This window comes from Macaca nemestrina, chromosome 1 (assembly GCF_043159975.1).
Source record: "Macaca nemestrina isolate mMacNem1 chromosome 1, mMacNem.hap1, whole genome shotgun sequence".
In the NCBI taxonomy this organism is placed as follows: domain Eukaryota; kingdom Metazoa; phylum Chordata; class Mammalia; order Primates; family Cercopithecidae; genus Macaca; species Macaca nemestrina.
This window is the reverse complement of record NC_092125.1, coordinates 194,955,475-194,974,916: the sequence shown is the minus strand read 5'-3', so window position 1 is coordinate 194,974,916 and position 19,442 is coordinate 194,955,475. Positions and strand designations below refer to the sequence as shown.

The window sequence follows — 19,442 nt, the reverse complement described above, 5'->3', positions numbered from 1 at the left end:
AATGGGTCATGTCCGATTTCATAGATAGATCCTGATTCTCTCTCCCATGTTCTGTTATTAACAATTACATTGTATTTTAGGTCATTAGAGGTCTCTTCAGAGCTAGTGATCTGGCAGGTTGGGCGTAACAGATAGATATTTCTTCTCTGGGCTTCTTTACCAACAATAGCTACTTCTCAGATTAAATACAAACATTTCACCAGGGACACATATATATATATTTATATATTTTATATTTTATATTTATATTTATATATTTTATATAAATATATATATTTAATATATTTTTTATATTTATATATAGACACACAATATATTCATGTTTCTATATTGTGTTATCTGAATTACATATGTGTAACACATAAATTATTAATAAACTTGAAAATTGCTCAACCTCACTAGAAAATACATATTTAAGTGAAATATTATTTTTAACTATCAAAATGCAAAATTTTCAAGATTTATAATACCTTCTTTTGGCAAGGTAGGGAGGCACTGTTACTCTTATATCCTGTAGGTAAGAATATAAATGGATACAGCTATTTAAAAGGCAATTTTTTTTAAAATTTATTTATTATTATTATACTTTAAGTTGTAGGGTACATGTGCATAACGTGCAGGTTTGTTACATATGTATACTTGTGCCATGTTGCTGTGCTGCACCCATCAACTCGTCATTTACATCAGGTATAACTCCCAATGCAATCCCTCCCCCCTCCCCCCTCCCCATGATAGGCCCCGGTGTGTGATGTTCCCCTTCCTGAGTCCAAGTGATCTCATCGTTCAGTTCCCACCTATGAGTGAGAACATGCGGTGTTTGGTTTTCTGTTCTTGTGATAGTTTGCTAAGAATGATGGTTTCCAGCTGCATCCATGTCCCTACAAAGGACACAAACTCATCCTTTTTTATGGCTGCATAGTATTCCATGGTGTATATGTGCCACATTTTCTTAATCCAATCTGTCACTGATGGACATTTGGGTTGATTCCAAGTCTTTGCTATTGTGAATAGTGCTGCAATAAACATACGTGTGCATGTGTCTTTATAGCAGCATAATTTATAATCCTTTGGGTATATCCCCAGTAATGGGATGGCTGGGTCATATGGTACATCTAGTTCTAGATCCTTGAGGAATCGCCATACTGTTTTCCATAATGGTTGAACTAGTTTACAATCCCACCAACAGTGTAAAAGTGTTCCTATTTCTCCACATCCTCTCCAGCACCTGTTGTTTCCTGACTTTTTAATGATCGCCATTTTAACTGGTGTGAGATGGTATCTCATTGTGGTTTTGATTTGCATTTCTCTGATGGCCAGTGATGATGAGCATTTTTTCATGTGTTTGTTGGCTGTATGAATGTCTTCTTTTGAGAAATGTCTGTTCATATCCTTTGCCCACTTTTTGATGGGGTTGTTTGTTTTTTTCTTGTAAATTTGTTTGAGTTCTTTGTAGGTTCTGGATATTAGCCCTTTGTCAGATGAGTAGATTGCAAAAATTTTCTCCCATTCTGTAGGTTGCCTGTTCACTCTGATGGTAGTTTCTTTTGCTGTGCAGAAGCTCTTTAGTTTAATGAGATCCCATTTGTCAATTTTGGCTTTTGCTGCTGTTGCTTTTGGTGTTTTAGACATGAAGTCTTTGCCCATGCCTGTGTCCTGAATGGTACTACCTAGGTTTTCCTCTAGGATTTTTATGGTATTAGGTCTAACATTTAAGTCTCTAATCGATCTTGAATTAATTTTCATATAAGGAGTAAGGAAAGGATCCAGTTTCAGCTTTCTACTTATGGCTAGCCAATTTTCCCAGCACCATTTATTAAATAGGGAATCCTTTCCCCATTTCTTGTTTCTCTCAGGTTTGTCAAAGATCAGATGGCTGTAGATGTGTGGTATTATTTCTGAGGACTCTGTTCTGTTCCATTGGTCTATATCTCTGTTTTGGTACCAGTACCATGCTGTTTTGGTTACTGTAGCCTTGTAGTATAGTTTGAAGTCAGGTAGCGTGATGCCTCCAGCTTTGTTCTAAAAGGCAATTTAAATCTATCAAAATTAGCATAGCCTTTCTGCTTCTGGATACTTGAAATATTCACTTAGCATGCACACTCAGAGACACACCACACATGCTAGGATGTTCACATGGCACTGTTGGTAATTATACAAAAGCAGCAACAATTTACATGTCCAACAGAGGAATGGTTAGCTATGGTACATCTATATCATTCAGCAATTCAGAGAATAAAGATCTCTATGAACTAATAGAGAAAGGTCCCTAGGTCATGTTGTAAAGCAAGTTATAGAACAATACATGTATCACATTTATCCTGCTAAAACCTACAGTTTATAAAAATATCTAACGAGAGGCCGGGCATGGTGGCTCACATCTGTAATCCTAGCACATTGGGAGGCCGAGACAGGCGGATCACCTGAAGTCAGGAGTTCAAGACCAGCCTGGCCAACGTGGTGAAACCCAGTCTCTATTAAAAATACCAAAAATTAGCCAGGCATGGTGATGCATTCTTATAATCCCAGCTACCTGGGAGGCTGAGGCAGGAGAATTGCTTGAACCTGGGAGGCGGAGGTTGCAGTGAGCCGAGATGGTGCCACTGCACTCCAGCCTGGGCGACAGAGAAAGACCCTGTCTCAAGAAAAAAAATACACATACACACACACACACACATATACATATATATAATATATATGCATATATATATATTTAGCTACAATTGATTAACAAAAACTTTTCCTAGTTGAGGTAAATCTGAGAAGCAAATGATGTTTAGGGGAAGTGATACCATGGACACCTCTAATTTGTTCTTTGAATTTGTCCCTTTGAGGGTGTAGAGCAGATTCAGTGAAGTTCAGTACAGTGGATGAATTGGCCATTAACTTAAACCCATTTTCCTTTCTGCTTATCCTACATAGAAAAAAGTCTGCAAGGATACATACCATACTGTTGTGACCACTGATGATAGTCATCACTATGGAAAAACAGCAGGTTTGAAGTGAGAAGGTAAAAGGAGATTTTGTTTGTTTGTTTATTTAAGACAGGGTCTCACTCTCTGTCACCCAGGCTGGAGGGCAGTGGCATGATCTAGCTCACTGTAACCTCGAACTCCTGGGTTCCAGTGAACTCCTGGGTTCCAGTAATCCTCCCACCTCAGCCTCCAGAGTAGCTAGAACTACAGGCAAGCACCACCACACCTGGCTATTTTTTATTTTTATAATTTATAGAGTTATTGAATGTTACCCAGGCTGTTCTCAAACTCCTGGGCTCAAGCAGTCCTCCCACCTTAGCCTCCCAAAGTGCTGAGATAATAGGCATGAGCCACTGCACCTGGCTGAGATTTTATCTTTTAACTTCTTGTTTGAATCTTTGTTTAACCAAGAACATACTCATAAGGCCAGGCATGGTGGCTCACACCTGTAATCCCAGCACTTTGGGAGGCTGAGGCGGGTGGATCACTTGAGGTCAGGAGTTTGAGACCAGCCTGGCCAACATGGTGAAACCCTGTCTCTACTGAAACTACAAAAATTAGACGAGCGCAGTGGCTCACGCCTGTAATCCCAGCACTTTGGGAGGCGGAGGTGGGTGGATCACCTGAGGTCAGAAGTTCAAGACCAGCCTAGCCAACATGGAAAAACCTTGTCTCTACTAAAAATACAAAAATTAGCCAGGCATGGTGGTGGGTGCTTATAATCCCAGCTACTCAGGAGGCTGAGGCAGGAGAATCATTTGAACCCAGGTGGTAGAGGTTGCAGGGAGCCGAGATTTTGCCATTGCACTCCAGCCTAGGCAACAAGAGCGAAACTCAGTCTCAAAAAAAATAAAAAATTAGGGGCCGGGCGTGGTGGCTCATGCCTGTAATCCCAACACTTTGGGAGGCCAAGGTAGCCAGATCGCCTGAGGTCCTGAGGTCGGGAGTTCGAGACCAGCCTGGCCAGCATGGTGAAACCACATCTCTACTAAAAAAAAAAAAAAATACAAAAATTAGCTGGGCTTGGTGGTGGCCACCTGTAATTCCAGCTACTCAGGAAGCTGAGACAGGAGAATCGCTTGAACCTGGGAGGCGGAGGTTTCAGTGAGCCAAGATTGGGCCACTGCACTCCAGCCTGGGTGACAGAGCAAGACTCCATCTTAAAAAAAAAAAAAAAAAAAAAATGAGCCAGGTGTGGTGGCACACATCTGTAATCCCAGGTACTCGGGAGGCTGAGGTAGGAGAATTGCTTGAACCCAGGAGGCAGAGGTTGCAGTGAGCCAAGATCTGCCCACTGCACTCCAGCCTGGGAAACAGAGCGAGACTCCATCTCAAAAAAAAAGAAAAAAAAAGAACACACTCATATTCCCATGTTCATACTTAAATTTAACTTTTGAAACAAATTTCTGATCAGTTTTTCTCAATATACTAAAGTATTAGCTTTTCTCACTATATCTAAGTGTATATGCCCTTCCTAATACAGTAACATGTTTAGATGGGTGTTTAATAAATACGTTGATGATAAAAGAAAAAATTATATTTCCTGTATTCCGAGGACCTAAAACTACCATTTCCAAAAACATCCTAAACCACAGTCTGAATTCTACACAGAAAAAGGACACATGCTTCTCAGCTTTCAGGTATGACATTTTACCTTTTGTAAATAAATCCTACCCACTCCTAGGAGAGCCATGAGCCACACGAAGGATGACAGTCTGATCACAGATGAGAATCTGAAGTCTAGGTATATAGTGTGCACCAGAAAGCCAGTACCAGGTTCCTTGGGATCTTAGACACGGTTTCAGAATCTTAAACTAGCAGTCCAGAAAATCCTCAGTCTTCTTCTATGAGATATTTCCACCATTCATGGTGTACCCCGCATAGATGTTTGTTCCTGTACTCCTATGATACTCTTCAGTATTGGGGGAACAGAGCACTGTTGGACCTCTAGGAGAGACTACAGGTTTCCAAGTCATTACCTATGTTTAAATGCTGCTCCCCTCAGACAAGTACGTAATTCTTTAAGGGTTTATTTAAGGGATTCTTTACGATTACTCTAAGATGCAGAGTAATAACTACCTCTCTGGGTTGTTGATAACATTATCAATAAAGTATGTAAAACACCTCAAACAGTAGTGATCTATCTTCTGAAACAGTAATCTATTTTAAAGTGATTATCAGGAGTCTGACACAGGTATAAAAAGTTTTTATTATCAGCATTGTACAGTATTCATAGATTTTATGAAGCATTCTCCAAAATATATCCTCCAAGGAGAAGTCTGGTTTATAGAATACCATATGCCTGGGAAAGAAAGACCCAATCTCTAGTTTTGTTTTGTTTTTTGAGACGGAGTGTCGCTCTATCACCCACGCTGGACTGCAGTGGTGTGATCTCAGCTCACTGCAACCTTCGCCTCCCAGGTTCAAGCAATTCTCCTGCCTCAGTCTCCCAAGTAGCTGGGACTACAGGCACGCAGTACCACACCCAGCTAATTTTTGTATTTTCTTTAGTAGAGACAGGGTTTCACCATATTGGTCAGGCTGGTCTTGAACTCCTGACCTCAGGTGATTTCACCCACCTCAGCCTCCCAAAGTGCTGGGATTACAGGCATGAGCCAGTGCTCCTGGCCCCAATCTCCAGTTTTTACTACCCTTCTTTTCTCTCTTCTTCTTCCCTTTCTACATTAAGAAGCCCCTTCCTTAAATCCTAAGGTCCTTTTGTAGGCAATCTTTGCAACTGATGAGTTTAATGCTGTTTTTTCCTCTATATAAAGTTGTTAACCTTTGCTGAGACTTCTGTTTCTTCATAGAGTCTTCCTTTTTTTTTCCCCCATCCAGATGGCTCTTTTTATTAATTGGCTTATAATAGGAGCAGGTCAGTTTGCCGGAGATAGGAAAATGTTGAAAAACACAGCAAATAAGACACAAGCTAAATAAGCAGCGATTGCTATCCAAAACCTTGGATCTTTCAGCAGTGCTTTATCAAAGCAGCTAAACACCGTGTAGCCGATGGACATTCCAGCAAATCCACCTGCAACGTGAGCTGCAAAAGACACCTTGGGAGAAAAGGAGAAAATGGAAATAAGTGAAGACAATGCTAATTGTGTATTTCAGTTGCATCTCTCTTATTCAAACACAAATACCATCACAGTCAAACAAGAGTCTTAAAAGTCTAGAGAACTAGGGGTAAGACAAAAGAGACACAAAACTCCATGTGCACAGAGAGAAGGAGATACTCTGAAACATACAAAGCTAAGAAATGTCATTTTCACCCATTCTTAGAGTACAAAAGACAAGAGAAATTGTTTCTCGTTCTTGATCATCATTGCATTTAAAATAATTCTATATGATGCCAACTAAGAGAATGGTTGAGTTGCCATGAGGGATCTCTATAGCAGCATAATCTGATTGCACATACATGGGGTGTCACATTTAAAACACAAGTAATAACGTACACAACAAATACCCAAACAGAAACTACCAAATTCAAAGATAAATCCCAGCAAAACTGGAAATTTTTGTCAATTTTCTTTATTGTCAGTTTATAGAACTCAAATTTTCATTGCTGTTTTCCAATCTGCTTTTTCGTTTTGTTTTGTTTTTTGAAATGGGGTCTCAACTCTGTCACCCAGGCTGGAGTGCAGTGGCATGATCACAGCTCACTGCAGACTCAACCTCTGAGACTCAAGCAATCCTCCCATCTCAGCTTCCCAAGTAGCTGGGATTACAGGCACATGCCACCATGCCTGGCTAAACCAATCTGCTTTTTATTCTATGTGGACAGGAAAATCCATTCTCTCCTGTTTACTGGGTTTTTTTGTTGTTGTTGTTCTGTTTTGTTGAGATGGAGTCTCACTCTGTCGCCCAGGGTGGAATGCAGTGACGCGATCTCGGTTCACTGCAACCTCCGCCTCCCGGATTCAAGCGATTCTCCTACCTCAGCCTCCCGAGTAGCTGAGATTACAGGTGCCTGCCACCAAGCCCGGATAATTTTTGTATTTGTAGTAGAGACAGGGTTTCACCATATTGGCCAGGCTGGCCTCGAACTCCTGACCTTGTGATCCACCAGTCTCGGCCTCCCAAAGTGCTGGAATTAAGGCGTGAGCCACCACGCCCGGCCATTCTCTCCTGTTTTGGAATAGCTACCAATATGGCAGGTGCAGTGAAGTAGAGCCAGTGATTAGGGCTATGAGAGAGTTAAGTAGGAAGGACAATTCAAAAATCTGATTTCCTTAAAAATTTTCTTAACTTCCAAATGGAAATTTGGCTGCCCTAAATCACAGCATTGTAACCCCTATTTGATAACCCTTTTTGACAGTAAACAAATTTCCATTTTATAAAAGAAAGAAACTGAACTCACCGGAGACCCATCTTCAGGAACAAAGAACCTTCTGTAGAGAGCAAATCCCATGTCTAACACAACTAGAAGGAAAAACACCCTGATAAAGGCTCAGAATCTCCACAATAGTACACCAAATGTTTTTGGTTCCCCTCTAATAATAATACTAGCTATCATTTATTGAGACTTAACTCTGTGACAGGTGCTTTTCTACGAGATTTTTTAACTCATTAATCTTCATCACAACCCTATGAAGTAGGAACTATCATTATCCCATTTTACAGATTTATTCATCCAACAAGCATTCATTGTCCTCTATGTGTCAGGCATCATTCTAGCTGGTAGATGGGCAGCAGTGGGCAGATCTAACAGACCTGCCTCATGTTGCTGACAAACTGTTGGCGGGTGTGGCGGGGAGTGATTGGCAGGGAGGCAAACAAATAAGTAAAACATACAGTATGTCAAATAGTGCTAAGAGCTATGGAGAAAATACAAAGAGAGGAACAAGAACTAGGAATACCAGATGTCAAGTGTGATTTCCAATAGGGGTATCAAGGAGGATCTCTCTGAGAATATGACGCTGGACAGAGGTAAGGGTCCAAGTCATGCTGCTATTTGACACAAGAGTGTTTCAGAGAGAGGGAAGACCAAGTACAAAGTCCCTAAGCAGGAATATGCCTGGTGTGTTTGAAAAATACCAAAGCAGTTGAGCTGGCTGGATCAGTGGTTTTCGAAGTGGTTTTTACCAAGACCAGCAGTATCAGCTTCACCTGGAAACTTATTAGAAATGAAAACTCTTAAACCCACCCCAGACCTACTGAACCAGAAACCTTGAGGGTGGGACTCAGCTTTCTGTTTTGTTTTTAGAAGGTAAGTTGTACACTCCTTAGCAGATTCCAACTTCCATGGCTGTGTTTTCCAACTACCAACTGTGGTCAAGTTGTTGTTTCCAACAACTTTGTTTTTTGTTTTTTGTTTTTTGTTTTTTTTGAGACGGAGTCTCGCTCTGTCGCCCAGGCTGGAATGCAGTGGCCGGATCTCAGCTCACTGCAAGCTCCGCCTCCCGGGTTTACGCCATTCTCCTGCCTCAGCCTCCCGAGTAGCTGGGACTACAGGCGCTCGCCACCTCGCCCGGCTATTTTTTTGTATTTTTTTTAGTAGAGACGGGGTTTCACCATGTTAGCCAGGATGGTCTCGATCTCCTTACCTTGTGATCCGCCCGTCTCGGCCTCCCAAAGTGCTGGGATTACAGGCTTGAGCCACCGTGCCCGGCTGAACAACTTTGTTTTAACGAGACCTCCAGGTGATTCTGGACTAGAGTTAGGGATAAGGTTGTGGGTGATGACATCAAACAGGTAGCAGGGGACAGATTATGTAGGGTCTATATGGGCCATTGTAAGGACTCTTAACTTTTACTGAGTGATAGGAAGTCTTTGAAAGCTCTTGAGCACAGGAGTGGCATGGTACATTTTGTTTGTTTGTTTGTGACAGAGTCTCAACTCTGTTGCCCAGGCTGGAGTGCAGTAGTAAAATCTTGGCTCACTGCAACCTCCACCTCCCAGGTTCAAGCAATTTTCATGCCTCAGCCTCCTGATTAGCTGGGATTATAGACATGTGCCACCACACCTGGCTAATCTTTGTATATGTAGTAGAGACGGGGTTTCACCATGTTGGTCAGGTTGGTCTTGAACTCTTGAACTCCTGACCTCAGCTGCTCCACCTGCCTGAGCCCCACAAAGTGCTGGGATTACAGGCGCCTGCCACCATGCCCAGTTAATTTTTGTATTTTTAGTAGAGACAAGGTTTCACCGTGTTGACCAGGGTGGTCTCCAACTCTTGAACTTCTGACCTCAGGTGATCCACCCACCTCGGCCTCCCAAAGTGCTGGGATTACAGGCTTAAGTGACTACACTGGTGGTTTTACAAAGATTATTCTAGCTGCCATATAGGAAGCAGACTATAAGGGAGCAAGAACAGGAACTGGAAGACCAGCTGGAAAAATACTATTGTAGCAATCAAAGTGAAGAAGGATGGTGGCATTTTATACATAAAGAAACCAAGACACCAAGGCTCCACTCTCAGTCATCATGGTAATTGCCTGTAATTACCATCGGGAGTTCTGAAGGTGTCAGGCCATGAAAGCAAATGATTCCATATTCTCCAATAAAACTGTGAGAGCCAGAAGTTAGGCAGTCTTCCAGTAAGTCAGATCTGTGCTGCAAAAGGAGCTTCCGATTTCTTGGCCTAGAAGAACTCTGCCCTATATGTGTAGTGCTAGGAAACATCTCTTGCAGCTATTGCATTCCACACCCACCCCCTAATTCCCTGTGCTCTACTTAGTGAGCCACTGTGTCCTAGGAGATGAAAAGACCTAGTCCTTGCCTTTGGGAAAATAGCATCAGGACATGTGTTCTGACTAGATTCCCTTTCAATACTGTATTGATTGATGTTGAAGTCACTGGACAGAAATTGAGGTCGAGGAAGTATTCAATATTCATTTAATTGTAAATGACTATTACAAAGTGCTAGATTAATGAGGCTGTATCATATTGTCTTTTTGTTTTGTTTTGTTTTGTTTTGAGACACAGTCTCACTGTCACCCAGGCTGGAGTGCAGTGGTGCATTCTCAGCTCACTGCAACCTCCGCCTCCTGAGTTTAAGTGATTCTCCTGCCTGAGCCTCTGGAGCAGCTGGAACTACAGGCCATGTCACCACGCCTGGCTAATTTTCGTATTTTTAGTAGAGACAGGGTTTCACCATGAGACCAGGATGGTCTCAATCTCCTGACCTCATGATCCACCCACCTCAGCTTCCCAAAGTGCTGGGATTATAGGAATGAGCTACTGTGCCTAGCCCATATTTTCAATCATCATTTGCATCTCCTGGTCCACATAAATAACATGCCCATGGGTCTAGGAAAGTATTTTTAAAAACACTGCCACATAACTGGAAACAGTTACTTTGGTTTAGTCTTCTAGGATAGGAGACCTCCTCTCAGAAAGTCTTTGTAACCATTAGTATGTCAATTTCTCCAACCAGTTTCTCTCCATCTTGCCCCTTCCTATATCTGAGTCTGGCTCTTTCCTCTTTCTGCTTCCTAGGGGACTTTTCTTCTGGGTTGCTGCTGCCTCTAAACTGAGACATGTCTTCCAACCTGAAAATAAGCCCTTACTCCAAGAAGCCAAACCATTGTCCTCATTAAAAATTTGACATTTACTTTAAAAGAGTTGCCTTCATATGAATTTTTTTTGAGACAACCTCGCTCTGCCGCCCAGACTAGAGTACAGGCCGGGCACGGTGGCTCAAGCCTGTAATCCCAGCGCTTTGGGAGGCCGAGACGGGCGGATCACGAGGTCAGGAGATCGAGACCATCCTGGCTAACACGGTGAAACCCCGTCTCTACTAAAAAATACAAAAAACTAGCCGGGCGAGGTGGCGGAGGCCTGTAGTTCCAGCTACTCGGGAGGCTGAGGCAGGAGAATGGCATGAACCCGGGAGGCGGAGCTTGCAGTGAGCTGAGATCTGGCCACTGCACTCCAGCCTGGGCAACAGAGCGAGACTCTGTCTCAAAAACAAACAAACAAACAAACAGACTAGAGTACAGTGGCATGATCATGGCTCACTGCAGCCTCGACCTCCCAGGCTCAGGCGAATTCTCCCACCTCAGCCTCCTGAGGAGCTGGAACCACAGACCCACACCGCAACACCCGACCAATTTTTTTGTAGAGACAGTTTCCCTATGTTGCACAGACTGGTCTTGAACATAGTGCTTGATGAAGGAATGTTTTTTGGCCAACTGCCATTCACAATTAAGAATATTTATAACTTAGCTGGGCACGGTGACTCACAGCTATAATCCCATAACTTTGGGAGGCTGAGGCGAGTAGATCACCTGAGGTCAGGAGTTCGAGACCAGCCTGACCAGTATGGTGAAACCCCATCTCTAGTAAAAATACAAAAATAAGCTGGGCGTGGTGGCATGCACCTGTAGACAGGAGAGGCTGAGACAGGAGAATTGCTTGAACCGGGAGGCGGAGGTTGCAGTGAGCCAAGATCACGCCACTACACTCTAGCCTGGGCAATAGAGCGAGACTCCGTCTCAAAAAAAAAAGAATATTTACAACTTAAAACAAAATTGTATACATTTCCAAAGAAACATGTTTCAAATACAAATGCATTTATATTTTATTAATCTGGTGTATGTTGTAACTCTTCCCATTTTCAATAGTAGGTAAACCAGGCCAAAGAACTTTTGGAAATGAAGCAGACTGACTGAAGACCCCGTATCTTGAGTGACAACCTTTCTGTGCCCAAACAATGTGTCCTCTGATTCTGGGTGTGACCCTGAACAACTGAGGAGGCAGCTCAGCTCCTGCAGCAGCTCTGCTGTCTCCCAGATACTCACTCTCCCTTCTCTTAGGTTTTGAATTTGTTATGAAGAAAAAAATTAAGAAGAGTATAAACTACAAACAAGTGAATTATTTTATCTCAGAGTGAAATATTAATGTTCTTACAATTAAATCATCAATAAACTAAAGAGTCCCTTCCCACAGACATAGTTGCCTCTGTTCCTGTAATGGGGATAATTGAACCCTTGATAGAAATTGCAAAATCCTGTTTTCTTACTATGTGGACAGCCAACATCTTAGGCTTTATCAGGTATAACCTCTGCCTTGGCTTTCAGGTCTGACCCCAGGGTCTGTCATTCTTCCACAGCCCTCCAGGTAGAGAAAACTTCAACTGGAGCAGGTCCGTCAACACTAGTTACCACCCCCACCTTTGATCTTGTTTTCTTCCATGCTCTATGGCCTGCTGTCATCTGGAATCTACCTTTACTCTCAGACTCAGCTGCACTTCCATCGCCTCTCCAGACAGCATTCTTCCTAACCTCCTTTAGCATGTGATTCTAGAATTCTTGGAGATGTCAAAAGCCACATTAGTCACCCTCTTGGTCTGGGCTTCTTGAACAGTTGCCCGCCACCCCCACCCCGCCCAGCTCTCTATCATTAATCCTCAACTATCAGCTATCACTCAATACTTATATTCTGGATCAGTTTTTTTTTTTAATCTGAAAATTTAGAAATTGAGGAAGAAAAGAGATTATATCAGTGGTTTCCAAGTTTTCCCTTTGCAGACAAAATCACATACAGCTTCCAATATATGAAAAAGTCCAGTATATAAAACATAAGTGAAGCTATTGTGGTTCAAGTAGAGGGGGTGCCTAGGTCTCTATTCTCTTGGCTTCCCCCACTCCATAAAGATACAAAAAGCAAAAATACATCATGTAGGCATGTCTAAGAACCACCCACGAGAGCCTGTAAAACTCCTTTGTTTAATTCTTTCTGCTTAGTGCTGTGAAGTGGACAATTTTTTTCTAACTGTAGGTTTGCAGTTATTCTCCATGTTAGTGTTTGGGAAATGTGGAAAGGCCTTCTGAAGGCTAAACCAATAACATTGTGAAAATATTGTGTGAGTTGATTATGCAAAATAGGTCATTCTTGTCAAACCCAACTAAATCAGAGTTGAGGAGCTAGGGGACAAAAGCACTCAGAGCACACGGCACTGCTCCAACAATTGAATTCTCCACAAGCCCAGCTGCTGAAACTACCTGCTCTAACCATAATATGGACTAGTTTTACCTAATAGCTGCTGAAACAAATTGAGTCTAAGAATCAGGTCTAAACAACACAAGTCTAAGACTAGTTCTCCCCGCTATCATCACTCACCAACCAGCTCCCAAAGGCTGCTCTAGTGCCAATGAGCTTTCTTTCAATATAATATGTAAAATTTATCTTTCTAATAAACCCTCCAGCCTTTTCTTTTGTACTTCTGACGTACCATAGACCTCCCAGGTCTGTGTGCATGCCCCAAATTGCAATTCTGTGATTCCCAAATAAAATGTTTAGAGATTTGTCTCTATATTTTAGTTTCACTTCGACAGTATGAAGTGTTCACAAAACACACTTACTTATCAGGATGATGACCAGCAGTCTGAAAATTCCAAAGGCAGGAATCATTTCTCGAAAATTCTTGCAAAGAGATAAATAATAATTATATAAGCTATCTATGGACAAATGAAACCTCAACTCTATTCCCTCTTCATCTGCTCTTCATTTGAAATAATCCTCCAGTGTCAAATACTTGCAAATCAAAGCATGAGTGTCACGGCCAAGTTTTTAAATGTATTTAGGAAGTACAATGCACTTTGGGAAATAAAATGACAAGATATTTAATTTAATGATATAAATGACACAATTTTGCTAGCCAGAAATAATCTCAATAAAAGTAATATAAAATCAACACTTGTCAATAAATAAATAGATAAATAAATGCTGTTAAACTAAGATTGATGAAATATTCCTAAGATTTTTCATTAATATTCATTTGATATTTCTTCATCCTCTTTCCCAGTAGTATTTAGCAAAGACTTAACTGAGATTTGAGTATTACCTTAATTTTTTGAGGTAATTTCAAAAACATTGAAAATATTCGTCAAAAATTATTGCAGGGATTTTTGTGGGGGGGCTCTTGCAGCGGGGGGGTTCTGTGAGGGGAAGTAGAAGACAGGGAGGGTCTCACTCTGTCACCCAGGTTGGAGTGCAGCAGTGCAATCTATAGTTCACTGCAGCCTCGAACTCCTAGACTCAAGCCTTCCTCCTGTCTGACTCCTGAGTAGCTGGGACTACAGGTGCACGGCAGCACACCTGGCTCACTGTGGGATTTCAGCTTTGGGTCCCTTGCATGTCACTGGCGAACTGCTGAGTGAGACATTTCTAATATAATTTATTGAATTACTTGTCCCTTCCCTTTCAAATTAGTAACTCTCTTCCCAAGGAGTAAAGACGCTGAAATAGGCACGTTTATTCTAAATCAATTATTTTCAAACTCTTGTGACCACGACCTACAGTAAGAAGTACTTTACCTAACAACCCAGTACACACATAAATCAAACAATAACACTGACTTTTTTTTTCTTGGGCTTAACTTTTGGCCACAATTCCTTAAAGTGAGTCTACAACCACTAATGGGTTGCAATCGAAAGTTGAAAAAACCACTTTACTTAGTGATTTCTATATTTGGAACAGTTTTATAATTGCTTTACACTTTTCTACGTATAATTTTTTTTTAATTTTTTTTGAGATGGAATCTCACTCTGTCGTCCAGGCTGCAGTGCAGTGGCACAATCTTGGCTCACTGCAACCTCCACTTCCCAGGTTCAAGCAATTCTCCTGCCTCAGCCTCCAGAGTAGCTGGGACTACAGGCGCGTGCCAGCACACCCAGCTAATTTTTGTATTTTTAGTAGAGATGGGGTTTCACCATGTTGGCCAGGATGGTCTCGATCTCTTGACCTTGTGATCCGCCCACCTCAGCCTCCCAAAGTGCTGGGATTACAGGCATGAGCCACCACGCCCGGCTTAGAAATTTATCCTACCGAAAAAAAAAAAAAAAATTCGGCCGGGCGCGGTGGCTCAAGCCTGTAATCCCAGCACTTTGGGAGGCCGAGACGGGCGGATCATGAGGTCAGGAGATCGAGACCATCCTGGCTGACACGGTGAAACCCCGTCTCTACTAAAAAATACAAAAAACTAGCCGGGCGAGGTGGCGGGCACCTGTAGTCCCAGATACTCGGGAGGCTGAGGCAGGAGAATGGCGTGAACCCGGGATGTGGAGCTTGCAGTGAGCCGAGATCTGGCCACTGCACTCCAGCCTGGGCGGCAGAGCGAGACTCCGTCTCAAAAAAAAAAAAAAAAAAAAAAAAAAAAATTCACACAAATGCAAAGAGATAAATGCAAAAGAGCTTTTTTTTTTTTTTTTTTTTTTTTTTTTTTGAGACAGAGTCTCGTTTTGTTGCCAGGCTGGAGGGCAGTAGCGTGATCTCAGCTCACTGCAACCTCCACCTCCCAGGTTCAAGCCATTCTTCTGCCTCAGCCTCTCAAGTAGCTGGGACTACAGGCACACGCCACCACACCCAGCTAATTTTTGTATTTTTAGTAGAGACGGGGTTTCACCATGTTGGCCAGGATGGCCTCGATCTCTTGACCTCATGATCCACCCACCTCGGCCTCCCACAGTGTTGGGATTACAGGTGTCAGCCACCACACCTGGCCAAGAGCATTTCTTATAGTGTTACTTGTAAACATGAAAAGCAAGAATCACCCCAAATTTTTTTCAATGAGCAATTCATTAAATAAATCATGGTGCATCTATATAGAGGATGCTAGGGAGCAGCTGCTAAGCTGGGAGGATTTCTAAGCACTGACATGGGTAGACAGTCAGGATGCTCTGTGATAAAATGCAGAACAATATAAGGGTGATGTCACTGTTACAAGATTAACATTGGTAGGATTTTTAATACATGTAGAAAACGGTCTGGGCTGCTCTGCCTATGAAGTAGTTGTTCTTTTATTCCTTTACTTTCTTAATAAACTTGGTTTCCTTTAAAAAAATAAAAATAAAACAGGCTGAAAAAAAATATGAAACTGTCAACAATGTCTTTCACTACCCACCCAACTGTTAACAGATACTATATTGAGGACCTTAACTTTCTACTTTTTTATTTAAAATTTTATGTAGTAATCATTACTTTTGAAATCAGAAAAAAAAAATGATAAAATATGAAAGGAAACTAGGTGTGGCGGCTCACGCCTGTAATCCCAGCACTTTGGGAGGCCAACGTGGGCGGATCACTTGAGCCTAGGAGTTCGAAACTAGCCTGGGCAACATGCCGAAACCCTGGCTCTACAAACAATAAAAACATTAGTCAGGCATGGTGGCCCACACCTGTAGTCCCAGCTATTCAGGAGGCTGAGGTGGGAGGATTGCTTGAGCCCAGGAGGCAGAAGTGCAGTGAGCCAGTATCACACTACTGCATTCCAGCCTGGGCAATGGCGCAAGACTCTATCTCAGAAAAAAATGAAAGAAAAGGAAGGAAACAAAATGGCATTGCCATACAATTCTCAGAAAAATTAGTGCTCAGTAAATATTGATAAATGAAGATTCATTAAACGAAAGAACAGTTACTGTTTTCTGTTTTTTTAAGAGACCCGTGGACTCCATCCCCGTGGTTCTTACCACCAGAACATTCATAAAATAGCCTCCCATCAGAGCATAGACTCCTCCTGAAGCTCCCACAAGATATCTGAGTGGGTCAAAGATGGAGCTGGCAAGGGACCCTAAAGAAATAAAACACAAAGGATCAGACATGACTATATGGATCAGGAAAGATAAATCTTTCTAATCTAAGGTAGACATTTGGGAAATTTGGCCTATTATATTAGCAAGCAACAAATCTATTTTGTCCCTTTCATACCATAGAAGTATAGCTGTATATGCTAACTACCACAGTGTTTCTGAAAACATTGAATGTTCATTAGAACAGCAACATAACAGTAACAATGGAGAATTGTCTGGAGCCAGAATTACCACCAGTGTGATTTGAGGAAGTTAGTTAACTTCTCTGTGTCTCAGTTTCCCTACCTGCAAAATGGGGCTATTAACAGAACTTACCTCAATGGATTGTCAGGGTAAGTAAATGAGTTGATGTACGTTTCGTGCTTAGAATACTGCCTGATGTGTATTATATATTTGTTAGCTATTCAGTTGGTGCAAAAGTAATTGCGGTTTTGCCATCACTTTTAAGGGCAAAAACTGCAATTATTTTTGCCTCAACCTAATATTATTGCAAAATATCCTATGTTTAGTCAAAACACCTGAGACAATCCAACATGTTACTATCTAATGGCTATCTTTCTCAATGAGCCATAATGTGCCCTCAGAATCCTTCTCAACATACCGTCCAATCAGATTCCCCAAGCAAGATGAATCCTATTTGCTAAACTCATCCTAGACTTGCTGGACCAAAACAAAGCTTTACAAACCACCTTATGCAGAGACTAAAATATTCTCTCTACACTGCTTAGTTCTATTACTTGGTCTATTCCTTTCAAGGCTGTCTTTCATTTCCTTAGTGTATAATACAATACAATACCTACTTTGTGCAAGAAAAAGTGTCTGTCCTTAGTAACTTTACAAAAAGGTGAACAAATGACTATTATAAAGTGCAAAATATAACAACTACTATGACGAAAATAAATTTATTGTAGGAGCACTTAGGAAGGAGTGATTTTCTAGGCAGAAGGCTGGAGTCCTTGCTACTCTGAGGAGGAGGAGATAACATTTTGATTAAACTTTGAAGAATCTTTAAAATTTGGCCAGACATGGCGGCTCACTCCTGTAATCTCAGTGCTTTGGGAGGCTCAGGCAGGAGGATTGCTTGAGGCCAAGAAGTCAGGAGTCTGAGACCAACCTGGGCTACAGAGTGAGACCCGTCTCCAAAAATATAAGAAAAATATTAGCCAAGCATGGTGGTACATGCCTGTGGTCCTTGCTACTCAAGAGGCTGAGCTGATAGGATCACTTGAGCCCAGGAGATTGAGGCTGCAGTGAGCTATGATTATGCCACTGCACTCCAGCCTGGGTGACGGAGGAAGACCTCCCTGCTCATTCCCACATACAAAAGGATTGGATCAGAAAAACAAAAGAGAAGAAGGTATTCAGGACTTGGAGAACTGTACAAGCAATGGCATAGAAACAGGTATATGGAAGACTGAAGATCAGTGAGAAGTAGTCCAGTAGGCCGGGCGTGGTGGCTCACACTTGTAATCCCAGCACTTTGGGAGGCCATGGCAGGTGGATCGCCTGAGCTCAGGAGTTCGAGACCAGCATGGGCAACATGGTGAAATCCCGTCTCTACTAAAAATACAAAAATTAGCCGGGCGTGGTGGCAGGCACCTGTAATCCCAGCTATTTGGGAGGCTGAGGCAGGAGAATAGCATGAACCCTAGAGGTGGAGGTTGCAGTGAGCTGAGATCGCGCCACTGCACTCCAGCCTGGGCAACAAGAGTTAGACTCCGTCTCAAAAAAATTGGAAAAAAAAAAATATATACAGGGCCGTGCGCGGTGGCTCACACCTGTAATCCCAGCACTTTGGGAGGCCGAGGTGGGCGGATCACAAGGTCAGGAGATGGAGACCATCCTGGCTAACACAGTGAAACCCCATCTCTACTAAAAATACAAAAAATTAGCTGGGCGTGGTGGCGGGCGCCTGTAGTCCCAGCTATTCGGGAGGCTAAGGCAGGAGAATGGCATGAACCCAGGAGGCGGAGCTTGCAGTGAGCTAAGAACGTGCCGCTGCACTCCAGCCTGGGCAACAGAGCGAGACTCCATCTAAAAAAAAAAAAAAGTTAGCTGGTTGTGGTGGCACGTGCCTGTAATTCCAACTACTGGAGAGTCTGAGGCACGAGAATCACTTGAACCCAGAAGGCAGAGGTTGCAGGGAGCCGAGATCACACCACTGCACTCCAACCTGGTGACAGAATGAGACTCTGTTTCAAAAAAAAAAAAAAAGAAGAAGTAGTCCAGAGCAACTTAGAGCAATGATTCTCAAATGCTAACCTATAGACTAGGGCTGGGGTGATTGTATCATAATCATATGAGAAATTTATTTTTAAAATAGATACAAATGTCTACTTCTGACCATGATAAGGTAACAAGAATAGGATTTGCTGTCTCACTTGAAAAAGCCAAAAGCACTGGACAACATATATGAAAGAATGGTCTTCAAGATACTACACCTCAGAAAACAAAACCAATAAACCCTTAGAGACAGGGAATCAGTTATTAATAGATGAGTTATCTGATTGCCCAGGTACTACCTTGAGGGAAATCACAGAATACAGTGCATGAAGCAGGAACCCAGGCAGATCTCAGCAACCTTTAAGTTGATGAGATGAAGTTTAGAGTCCAGATAGATCTGGACTGCTAGAGTTTATAAGACAGGGTACCAGAGAGCAGAAAGCTGCATACAGAAACCTCTAGAAAGGAGTATGCAAGGAAATTACCCAAGCCAAGGAAAGAACCACCAAAAATGAAGTGGGAAGACTACCTGTTGCTTACACAGCACCAGAGAGGCTAAGTAGCTTTCTGTACTGGAAAACTCTTGTTTCCACGCATCATAAGTCTGGGCATTGTATGACACGTAAGTTACACCTCAATCTTAAAATGTGTCAGGACAAAACCACACACTGCAGAGGGGCAGGGCTCCACCACCAGTTACTCACTTCCCTTGAAA

At 42.3% G+C, this 19,442-nt stretch overlaps 1 protein-coding gene and 1 long non-coding RNA gene across 10 annotated transcripts in view; one reads left to right on the top strand and one right to left on the bottom strand.

Annotated features, from left to right (window-relative positions):
* Positions 1 to 11,627, top strand: part of LOC112429035 (uncharacterized) — a 33,820-nt gene extending 22,193 nt beyond the window's left edge. For 3 of the 5 annotated variants that reach the window (XR_011622882.1, XR_011622875.1, XR_011622872.1), the window contains exons 3-5: positions 2,920 to 3,007; positions 4,528 to 4,612; positions 5,811 to 6,080. This is a non-coding gene — a long non-coding RNA (uncharacterized lncRNA). Of the gene's footprint in view, positions 1 to 2,919; positions 3,008 to 4,527; positions 4,613 to 5,810; positions 6,159 to 10,412; positions 10,732 to 11,539 lie in introns of those variants that run through there. The other 2 variants (XR_011622873.1, XR_011622874.1) reach the window with 2 other exon arrangements.
* The window catches only part of LOC105494768 (rhomboid like 2), a 58,081-nt gene continuing 43,797 nt past the window's right edge, over positions 5,159 to 19,442 (bottom strand). For 3 of the 5 annotated variants that reach the window (XM_011763540.3, XM_011763542.3, XM_011763539.3), the window contains exons 5-8: positions 16,385 to 16,485; positions 13,280 to 13,340; positions 7,333 to 7,394; positions 5,159 to 6,028 (exon numbers count right to left, since the gene is read on the bottom strand). In XM_011763540.3, coding sequence (XP_011761842.1) covers positions 5,849 to 6,028; positions 7,333 to 7,394; positions 13,280 to 13,340; positions 16,385 to 16,485 — 404 coding nt within the window. In that variant the 3' untranslated portion in view covers positions 5,159 to 5,848. Of the gene's footprint in view, positions 6,029 to 7,332; positions 7,395 to 10,871; positions 12,226 to 13,279; positions 13,341 to 15,203; positions 16,486 to 19,442 lie in introns of those variants that run through there. The other 2 variants (XM_071095805.1, XM_071095803.1) reach the window with 2 other exon arrangements.